We start from the raw sequence: 11,207 nt of genomic DNA on the forward strand, positions 1-11,207 counted from the left end.
GATAGGTAATGTTATGATTTAAAAATAATTAAATATGATAAATAATTGATAATTTTTTTCCTTAATATATGAATTTTTTTTGTAATATACTTATACTAATTTTTTTTTTAAGTGTCTACTTTATTTTGAAACAAGTGTTATCACAAATTTAAATGTTAGTTTATGCAAAACTTGAATTGAACCATTTTATAAGGGTTTTACAATTGTGCCTTCATTTCCTCGATTTAGTAGAACAACATAAAAAATTGTCTCAAGGCCATAAACTTAGCTACAACAATAAACTACTTAAAGCATCACAAAACTACTAACTTCAAACAAAACCACTCATACATAAATATATACACAAAAGAATTCATAATCTTCTTTCGTATAACGCTGTTGGAAGTATCATATTTCTCTTTCACTAGAATCATTTCAATTCAAGGATTGCGTTGTTGCATCCATGAAGGAGGAATACGGTCTGAAGTCACTGGACCAGCCGTAGGAGGGAGACTTCGAACATTAATGTTAAGAGGATATAAACGATACTCGATATCGAGCTCTCTACAAGCTTTTGCAACTTCCTCTAGTAATTGACCTCTTCTTATATACCTCTCTCCCATGTCTTGATGATTCATTCTATGTGTCAACCACACCGCGATCTTCACACTATTCAAGTCGTCAATGCTTAGGTACACAATCATAGGTGCAGGATACCAATAATCCTTTTTGTTGTCTACATAGCTGCATGAAATTAAAACATAAGAAATAATGTTAAGAATCATAATGTTAAACCTAGGATTTACGGTTTAGGGTTTAACGAACCTGAGTATTCTTTGTTTAATAGCAGCTATCTTTTCAGGAGGAGTTGCTATATGGATAAAGAATTCGACCGCGTCTCCCATATCAGGACTTCGGTAATAGTTAGCTATCGGTTTTGTGCCAAGAACACTATTCGGGTATATGATCTTTTGATTATCATATCGCAAGAAAACAGTCGTCAATATGTTCATCTCCTCCACAACCAACTGTTACATAAACAATTGATAGATTAGAACAAAGTCACAATATTGTCATTATAAGAAAAACAATTTTATTGTATATATAGGAGGGAACAAACCTGAACACCGTCGATTTCGCATCGGTCACCGACATCAAATGGGTGCATAACGAAAAGGAAAATGATGGCTTCGAAAATGGTTTTGCATGAGTTTCCGAATACAAAGGCTACTAGAAGAAGCTGAGAGCTTAAGACTAGCAAGAATCTAGTTGTGGCGATTCCTAGTATGAGAAGCCAGATGACTATGACTATAATGCCAATCAACACGTTGATTATACGGTGAAGCCTGTTCACTGCTGTTTTTGTATCGTTTAAGGTCAAAGCCAAAGCTCTCCGTTCTCTAAACGCCTTAACCTGTGAAGAAATTAACACGAGATGAATTAGATAACGTACGTAACTCTGCTTTCCATGAAAAAGATTCTTGAGATATATCGAATTTGAGAGACTTACCACCCAATTCTTGAGGCAAGACTTGCTGATCTTATGGCTCTCTGAAGCTCCTTCAAAGAGATCTATGGCTCTTTCAGACTCCTCTTCACATAAAAAACGCAAGAAGTCTTCCAAATATATGTACCTAAAAACCATATACAAGATCCTCTTAATTAGTTAAGCTGAAATCAACCTAATCAAGAACTTTGATATTTATGATGATGATATATTAAAGCTATATATAATTAATTATACCTGGAACCTGGCTCGGTGACATTGTGGAATATCTTCCTAGCTGCACATTTAGCTTCGTACTCGCTTCGTATCTGCGTAGCGTCTTCATCCTCCTGACTTGTGTCCTGAATCTTTTGATCCAAAGTAGAAAGAGCTCCTTTTCGTATTATGTTCATCAATCTCTTCATGTTCCAAGCAGATACATTCTTTGTGTTCATTCTTTGCAAATGATCAATCCTAATCCCGTCTCTATCTGCTCCTTTCTTGGAACCAATCCGAGTCAACCCAGCTTGTGCTCTCCCGACTTTCATAAAACTTTTAACAGTCTCCTTTAGAGCTGGAGGCAACTTAGCTCCAGCTAGTTTCTCTAAGCTTTTGACATCCTCTGTTACCTTTTGCTCTTCTTCCTCCATTCTCTGAATCTCCATCAAAGGAGGACCCGAGAGAGTCTCAATAACGTATTGAGTGAACAACGACTCCTGGATCCGATCAAAGTAAGTGCTCATGTGGAACGATGAAGCAAGAACCTTAACCAGAATTGTTTTAACCAACCAAATGATCACAGCTACGAGCAAACACACCAACACTCTCGTCACGTACTGAAGCGGCGTGATCCGAGTCTCTCTTTCGACTTTCTTATCGAACAAGAAATGCCACGCGAGCAACACTAGCCCTAACCACAAGCAGTTTTGAACAGATTTTCTCACACCGTAGACGAAGTACAAAACCCTTTTCCTCCAGAGGAAGTTCTTCTCGACCAAGAAGACAATGATCCTCACTATCCAACTCGAGACTAATCTCCCACATATCAACACCAAAACGGTCACTTCCCATTTCCACAAATCTAGCTTCCACCATGTCTTGCGTTTCAAGTTATCTACGGTCAAGCTACAGACCAAACTGGTTACTATCAGAATAAGGCTTATCCATTCAATAAAAACCCAGAAGCTAAGTTTGTCTCTTTTGTATTCCTCCGGTAGATCCTCGTCCAGAAACGGATCTTCCTCTTCCTCTTCATCCAAGACCCCACCTCTTCCTGGAGTACCCGCTTTAGGGCTTTTCCCAAGAAATCCAGATTTGAAAATCCCGGATCTCCGACCGGACTTCATCTCTGTTTTGTCAATCGCCGGATGTGTCGGTGTCGGAGGATCCTGCAATCTTGATTTCGTCTTGTTCCTCCTCAGCATCGGTTTGGTCGAACTACACTTCATAAGCTCTGCTTCGTCTCTGTTTCGTCCTTCTTCGTCGCTACTTCCACCAAGAGATATTCTGTTCTGCCTCCGTCTTACAGCGTCGGCTTTAACTTTGGTCGTGAACGGAGAGGAAGATTCAGAAATAGTCGATAAGCCACTGCGTCGCGGGGTGTTGCTTGCAGTCGCAGCACGTGGTGGCGTGTTGCTCTGTAGCTCAGCCATGTTAAGCTCAACATCAAGAGAGATCTCGTCTCCTGAAGCTCTCTGCTTGTGGAGAAACTGACCAATCAGCCTCGACGGCGGGTCAGACAACTCAGCCGAATGCCTCCTCTGCCGCTCCTTCGGCTGCCTGAAATGGAAACTGCCGCCGTCTTCGTCGTCGTCGTCTCCTTTCTTTTCATTCTTACCCTTTTCACCATCCCAGAAGTCATAACTTGATTCTTTCCAAATATTACCTCCCTCAGCATTGCTGCTTGACCCTGTAGCACCGACGGCTCCACTCTCTTGGCCGTTGATGTTCACGATGAAGTCCCGCCGATCAGTTGAATCGACGGCCGACATGTTTCGTTAGATCTCACGGAGCCAAAAGCCTAGATTTTCTTACCTAATATGATTTCTTGAAAAAATGGAAAGATTTTGTTTTGTTTTTTTGTTGGGAAAATTTCAGAAGAGACGAGTGACAGTGTACGATTGAAGAAGAAGATGAGGGTGAGATGTAACCAAGTAAAGTAGTAGATGAGTTCAAATAAATAAGAAATCAAATATTAAATGTTACAAAAAAAAAAAAAAAATAGCAGGTGGTATTTGGTTGATAATGAGAAAGGGGAACAAAGTTTTGTTCTCATATATCAACCAACAGGACGTGTAAAAATTTTTAAGTGTTTTTTTTCTTGAGGAAAGGTTTTTGGTAATGCAAACTATGTTGATGATCCAAGTGGTATTTATATGATGTGATGTGATTTGGTGAGTTGAACTTTGTGCTAATTGCTAAAAGCAACAAAACAATAATAGGATAATTGTTTTTTTTTTTCCTTTTTTTTTTTTTTTTCTTTCTACTATGTCCCTTTAGAAAGTAACAATAGTGTACGGATGAAAAGGAATGCCATGATAAATGGAATTTTTTCAAATAATGATAACAAAGGTTTTCGACTATGCAACTCCTCCATATTTTGGGTTGTATAATTTTTCGGGTAAAACCAGGAATATATATAGATGGGGATGAAAATAAGTATAACCACTAAGTACTATGTAAAAAAAAAGAAAAAAATCATACAAGTATTCCACATTTCTATGTTAGTCACTTAGTCCTAAATCAAAATATTTCTTTTTTTGGAGAAGAGAGGTACTAGATCTCTTTTAAAAAGTAGACTAGTTTTTATGTGTTCTAATCTTTTGTGTTGTGTCCAATAGAAGTAAGAAAATAAAAAACACCCACTTGAGAAATGTTCTTTTTTTTTTGGTAATGGTGAGAAATGTTCTTCTAATTACAATATAAATTTCGTTCATTCCATTAGACCTACTTTATTTAGTAAGTTTTACCAATTTGACCTATACTATATATCATATTCGAATTCATGTCAGATAGCACTGAAATATAATAATGCTGACTGATTGAGTCATTTTTATTTGGTTGGTATCATTACAAATCATCATTGATATATGATTTTTTTTTCCGATCACAATAAAATCAGCACCACTAAATCGTATTTATAATCCTAGTACTAAGACTCGTGTCATCCTCTCGATGGCTTGGTCCTAATAAGTCAAAATGTACACAAGAGTCTGGCGTTTGGAAGCTCAATAACGCATCTAAGAAACTAAACTCGTGTTGTCTCTAGCTTTATTTTTAGCATATGTGTTCGATAGCTAAATTTTACGGTTTTATTTGTAAAAAAATATCTAAAATAGATATTGCTTCATGGTTAAGACTTACGGGTGGTGCACTGTCTCTTGCTTTCTTGTGCTTTTGTTTTTTTGGTTTTTAATAGACAGTCGATTTCTATATTGGTGTGTCAGCAATGCAGAAAGCATTTTCAGTTATCAACTGTGATTAACTGTTAACATAAATAAGAATGGATTAGCATTTCTAAGTTGCATGGTGTTTCCCTACCGTTTACATATATTTTTTTGTCTTCACTGATTTATTCGAGAAAAAAAAAACCTTTGCTAATTATGCTATTTGTAGAAATCACACCATTTTTTTTTTCTGATAAAGATCACACACAAATTTTACCATCGCGGTTTTTTTTTAAAAAACCACCATTGCTTTGTTTTTATATTTAAGTTTATCTCTTACCAACTTTTTTCTAAAGTTTTGGTTTTTTGTTGTCATGAAGCTAAAAGGTTTGGTTATGTATGTAGCTGCAAATAAGCTTTTTTACCGACTAGTACAATGTAGGCGGCCGGGAGCGAAGAAGTAATTTTTTTAGAAAGAACACATGAAAAAAATGGCCCAAAACAATCATGCCTGAAAAATAAAATAAATTCACTGACTGACTTACGTGGCTGCATATAAGCGGCGGAAATAATTTAACAAAAAGCCAGTTGGGAGTGATAAGAAAGGTACACGTGGTTGGACGTTGTTAGTCGACCTGGCGAATAAATACAAAGGTTGCCAAGAAAACGACAGGGAAAACGACTCGTGAGGGATGAAAACGGCACACAAGCCAGATACGCAACGAAGCTAGAGGTCAATATCGACATGGTGGTTTCTCTTCTTCTCTCTCGACAAGAGTGGTCACTCCGTGTTAATGCTGAGTATATCTCTTGTAATTATCACTTACTCTACTTGGATACTTATCTTATAATATACAATTCTATTTTTTTTGGACATCTTCAATTCTGTTTTGGCTTTCTGTTCTCATTATTTCTTTTTCCTTTTTCTTCTAATAATACATATCAGTTTTGGTTTTATTATGAACTCTATTGTTAATGACATGAATCTTTTGTTTTCTATATAAAATCAATCTAATCGATGTTAAATCTGGTATCATTTTCATATCAGACTTTTTTCGGTTTAGTTCACATTCGTTCAATTCGATTACTGATTAATTTGTGTACAAAAATCTACCTTAAACATCATTAAATGGTAGCAAACAAAAATCATTGAATTGAATGATGGTAATTAAGAAGAATACAATCAGAGTGTAAAACCGTGTACGGATCTATTTGTTCTTAACCAAATCATGATATTTTAAAGACACAATCCATCAAATTTAAATAAGTTGGTCAAGTATCTGATAATTGCTGGATTTTAATTAATTCCATGAATGTCAAGTATTTTATAAAGAGTGTATTCCCGAAATAGTAAGTAGTTCAAAATAACACATATATAGGTTGTTCATCAAATACAATACATAAAGTATGGAACCGTTGGAAGTTTTCAAGATAAAATAAAAGTAAAGGCATATTTGGTGAATTAAAATTATGACAAGGAAAGGCATATTTTGATTTTGTTGGAGTGGAAAAAATAAAAAGAAAATGGATGATTTGAATTTTTATTGTTTGTGATCCATACGATACGATCAAGAACCATGGACCACATTTTGTTGGATTTCTAAGGTATCAGCCGGTCTAGTCATCATGCATATAATGTTTTTATCTATGGGCCATCATCTGATTTTGTGATCGTGTGACCACGGAACCGCCGGTCGACCGCGTCACCCACACATATTTCAAAAAATCAACTATTATTTGTAAGTGATAATATATGCGTATCACATATTGTAACGGTCAGTGTATATTAACTATTAAAGACGTTCAACCGTTTTGATATCATACTTATTCAACAATGTGCATTTCTCTCGGATCTAATTATGTGAAGCATGTATACATACATACGTTATAAACGTTACAATTACAATATACGTATTAATTTACTTTCCAGTATCATATATAGAAGATACTCTGGATCCTATATGTGAATTTGTATCCGTTACCTTTAAAGTATGATCATGAGTTCATGACTAGCTGAAACTCTCAGTTATTAGGAATTAGGTATACATTGAAATCATCTATGATTAATGAGTTAGGCATACTGTATGATTTTGTTACAGACAACAGATCTCTCTTTTTTAAAAGTTGTTTGGCACACAGAATATCATGTCTCTAAACAAGCACAGTGAAAACTGGATAACAAAAACAATATGCCATAAAAATGTAAATATACTGGCTTACCACTAATAATCAAACATATTAAATGGGAATTAATAGATTTTGACTATTAGATATCGATATCCACTTGTGACACTTGCATGATATAGGTTGAGGTGTAGTTTCCGCAGAAGAACCTTCCGCATCCAAGAGCGTATTCTTCCATGGCTGATACATATATGAATAGCTACCTATCTACGTACTAGCACTCCAAGAGAGATTGTGACAGCGCTAAATGCATGTACCTTTTTCCCATTTAGATTTCCTCTCTCTCTCTCTCTCTCTTATTTTTTTTACTCCTTTTTGGTTGCCTATGTACAGTAAGAAAACAGCTATATATATATATATGTGTATATACGACGTATATATATTTTTTGAAATTAATACAACGTATATTTACTACCAAACGTTATTATTTCATACAGTATTTTGCATGTATGTAAGATCACTTTCTTCTATATAAGATTCTATATATGTGATTTTATATTTTTCTATTAAAACGGTTGCCAAGATTTGCTGTTTCCTTTTTAAACAATTTTCTTCTTTGTTTTTAGATTATGTGTATCAACTTATATTCAGACTGTATATATATATATATATATATATATATATGTAAGAATGTCTCCGTTCTCAAACATCATCTGCACAAAAATATATTAAATTTTTTTATTGTGAAATTAGTTTTCTCATTCGTTTAAATAATATTTTCGTAGCATGGATCCACGATTTATATGTTTTCTACTGCTATCTTTTATCGTACAAGCGACCACAGGCAGTGGTACATACATCAAACTTGTTTAAGATTTGAATTATAAATTTTGTTCTTTTAGTAATCACGTTCTAATCTGTTTTTTTTTTTGGTTTTTATAATTAAGCTCCTACGAGGAACATAACAGTACCAGCACTGATAGTATTTGGAGACTCAATCATGGATACAGGAAATAATAATGACATCCCCACTCTTCTTAAGGCCAATTTTCCTCCTTATGGTCGAGATTTCCCTGGTGCTATTCCTACCGGTAGATTTTCAGACGGGAGAGTTCCATCCGACATCATTGGTATAACTCATTACAAACTCTATATCATTTTGGTTTTCTAATTGCTTCTCGTCTTTTTTTTTTGTGTGTGGTAAACTTGCTTTAGTCTAGTTGTACTTGTATCCTTATTTTTATCTAATGTATATGTATTGTTAAAAAAACATTGCAGCGGAAAAATTAGGGATAGCAAAGACACTACCACCATATTTAGGCTCGAATCTAAAGCCAGATGATCTTCTAAAAGGTGTAATTTTTGCTTCTGGAGGTTCCGGTTATGATCCATTAACATCTACAGTATTGGTACGAATATTTTTAAATATTTGTTATATTTTTAATTGATATTTTTATAACTATTCCTAATTTTCTTTTGGTTTTTATATTTTTTTTTTCAGTCTGTCGTATCAATGTCAGACCAACTGAAGTACTTTCAAGAATATTTATCAAAAATTAAGCAACACTTTGGAGAAGAAAAAGTTAAGTTTATATTGGAGAAAGGTTTGTTTCTAGTGGTCTCTAGTAGTAATGATCTCGCTGAGACTTATTTGGTTCGATCAGTCGAATATAGTCGTAACTCATATGCTGAATATCTTGCTCAATTGGCATCAGATTTCATCAAAGTAAGTTTCTTTTTATTCTGTATAATATAAACCCACATCATTTTAATCGCGCAAAAGTAGACAAAATGATATCTCAATTCATATAACGTGTTAGGAATTATCTGGACTTGGAGCTAAAAACATCGGAGTGTTTAGTGGAGTACCGGTTGGATGTGTACCCGCACAAAGAACACTATTTGGGGGGTTTACAAGATTATGTTTTGAAGATTTGAATAAAATGGCACTTCATTTCAATTCAAAGCTATCTTCTAGTTTGGATGCTCTAACGAAAGAGCTGCCCGGCAGAGTAGTATACATCGACGTTTACGAAACTCTTCTCGACATCATAAAAAATCCTACAAAATACGGTAACTATGACATATGAACTGATATCTTTTATTTTATTCCATTAACGTACATAAATGTTATATGATTGACATATATATACAATATACGATTTTGAATTTTTGTAGGATTTGAAGTAGCAGATAAAGGATGTTGTGGTACAGGATTAATTGAGTTGGTGGAGTTGTGCAATAAATTTACTCCTTTTACATGTTCGGATCCATCGACTTATGTGTTCTTTGACGCTTATCATCCGAGTGAGAAGGCATATCAGATTATCACTGATAAATTGATAGATAAATACCATAAGTACCTTAATAATTGAATATGTTTAGTCCAGTGATATAAGTTAAGTAGGTACCAACCCACACTATGTGTGGGATAAATCGATTTAAATAAAATATTATGAGCAAAATTATTATTTGAGATTTAAGATTTATTTTGTATAAAACAAAATATGTAAGTAAAGTTTTTTTTTTGTTTATTCAAATTTGCGTTTATTTTCGGTAAACTATGTTTTACCCGTGAAATATTTGAATTTGGAAAAGAATTTTAAGGTGTTGTAGAAATTTTTGATGTGTTTTTGTGTTTCTAAAAATCAAATTCACATATTTTATGTTCATATTATCATCTACATCACTATACCATTAAATAGATAAAAAAATACTTTTTAGACTAATCGATTTAATTTAAACTAATCATAAGTTTAAAAAATGCAATGACAAAAATGTGATAAATAAATGAATAATTTTTTTATTGTTTGTGAAATGTAATTTATTTCTAATAATTAAATATGTTATAAAATTGATAATACATTTCTGGATTTTAATTGTTAATTAAATTTTTTATTTTAAAACCTTATACTAGAAAAGAACATTGTCTTATAAATATCAGTGATATATTTATGTAAATAATAATGAGGTGAGAGGAGAAGATTATAGATTTTTTTTTTTAAATAAATACAATGGCAGAGAGTTGTAAATAAGTAGATGTTTTGAGGGTTATTTGATAAAAAGTGTTATGAGCTCTGTAACGTTGACATATCAGTTTTTTCTCAAGTGTGCTTCTCTATTAATATATATGGAATTCAACGAGATTGTTTTTTTTTTGCCTACAATATTGATTTAATAATAAGGATTTTTTTCATTAATATGTGATTATTGATTTAGCTTACGTTTAATTACACTCATTTTTGTTAGTCTGACCGACATTAGCCTAATTATTGTGTATCTTTGCGTCTTAAACTTAAATTAGGGTAACCAACAAAAAAACACACTCGTGAATGTGTTTTGATTTAAGGGGGGATGCATGTCATATTGCTCTAACAAAGTTGATTACCATGATTTACGTAAATGTTACAAAATTATTAAATGTCAATTATTTAATTCGAAGATAAATAAAAAGCTTAATGGTGAAGTTTAAAAATTAATCACGAAGCAATCGTTACATAATCTTCCCTAATTTTTTAAGTTATCAACAATTTAATTATTGTTGTACACCGAAAGTGGATTTAATCAAGGTGGCAGTAATTACACAACACTAAATCCAAATTACTATGGAGAGCCACCTGGTCGATGTGATAAATTAGTGACAGCACATATGATTAAAATGATAAAATAAAAATAGTAGGATTGTTGTACTGGTGACTGGTGAGGTGACTTCCCCCACGATAAAGAGTTAAACTGAAAAAGGAAAGTAACTTATTAACTTTGCGAATTAATTAAATCGTTACAACTTACAACCTTAGCAGATGTCGGCAACTTTAGTTTATATGTGCATGTGTCTATAAACATATTTACAGTGTTAAGTTTTAGTTAAACACACATACATTATTCTTCAAAGATATAATACCGAATAATATAAGTTATCGCCTATATATGTACTTTGCCCCTATTTATAATCTAGATTGTCTCCTACAGTTCTATCCCACAACCAATAATTCGAAACAAAAGATTCTCATTTTTTTTCTAAGATATGAAATGGGGGCCATGTAGTATCAGGGAACTGTGATGAATGAGTGGTCAATAATGTAATGAGCACGTTGACAAAAGAATGAAATAGGCCCCCACGGAGAGAATCAATGGGAGAGGCCTTCTACTAAAAAGGATGCATATTAAGTTGTTATATACTATTAGGTAAAGATAAGAAGATGCGATTTATATCTTTAGAGTGGTTGATTATA

At 33.5% G+C, this 11,207-nt stretch overlaps 2 protein-coding genes across 2 annotated transcripts; one reads left to right on the forward strand and one right to left on the reverse strand.

Moving 5' to 3' along the window:
• Positions 1-159: 159 nt before the first annotated feature.
• Positions 160-4,063, reverse strand: LOC104745760 (mechanosensitive ion channel protein 5). The gene is made up of 5 exons (XM_010467090.3): positions 1,724-4,063; positions 1,490-1,613; positions 1,100-1,393; positions 805-1,007; positions 160-723 (listed from the first exon to the last, which is right to left on the reverse strand). Exons 1-5 carry the CDS (start codon positions 3,454-3,456, stop codon positions 420-422), a joined length of 2,658 nt encoding a protein of 885 aa, XP_010465392.2. The 5' UTR covers positions 3,457-4,063; the 3' UTR covers positions 160-419.
• Positions 4,064-7,656: 3,593 nt separating this feature from the next.
• LOC104745761 (GDSL esterase/lipase At3g14820-like) lies at positions 7,657-9,515 on the forward strand. The gene is made up of 6 exons (XM_010467091.2): positions 7,657-7,825; positions 7,923-8,105; positions 8,254-8,384; positions 8,477-8,701; positions 8,796-9,048; positions 9,154-9,515. The coding sequence occupies exons 1-6, from the start codon at positions 7,762-7,764 to the stop codon at positions 9,348-9,350; spliced, it is 1,053 nt and encodes a 350-aa protein (XP_010465393.2). The 5' UTR covers positions 7,657-7,761; the 3' UTR covers positions 9,351-9,515.
• Positions 9,516-11,207: the final 1,692 nt, after the last annotated feature.

Source organism: Camelina sativa, chromosome 15 (genome assembly GCF_030686135.1).
Source record: "Camelina sativa cultivar CO46 ecotype springtype chromosome 15, ASM3068613v1".
NCBI classification, from domain to species: domain Eukaryota; kingdom Viridiplantae; phylum Streptophyta; class Magnoliopsida; order Brassicales; family Brassicaceae; genus Camelina; species Camelina sativa.

Excerpts from the sequence above, each read along its gene's own strand:
- LOC104745761 (XM_010467091.2), top strand. The coding sequence starts at position 7,762 with ATGGATCCACGATTTATATGTTTTCTACTGCTATCTTTTATCGTACAA. Across the intron at positions 7,826-7,922 it reads ACAAGCGACCACAGGCAGTG|CTCCTACGAGGAACATAACA; the intron begins GTACATACATCA and ends TTTATAATTAAG. Across the intron at positions 8,702-8,795 it reads TGGCATCAGATTTCATCAAA|GAATTATCTGGACTTGGAGC; the intron begins GTAAGTTTCTTT and ends ATAACGTGTTAG.
- LOC104745760 (XM_010467090.3), bottom strand. The coding sequence starts at position 3,456 with ATGTCGGCCGTCGATTCAACTGATCGGCGGGACTTCATCGTGAACATC. Across the intron at positions 1,394-1,489 it reads CTTGCCTCAAGAATTGGGTG|GTTAAGGCGTTTAGAGAACG; the intron begins GTAAGTCTCTCA and ends ATTTCTTCACAG. Across the intron at positions 724-804 it reads ATTAAACAAAGAATACTCAG|CTATGTAGACAACAAAAAGG; the intron begins GTTCGTTAAACC and ends AATTTCATGCAG.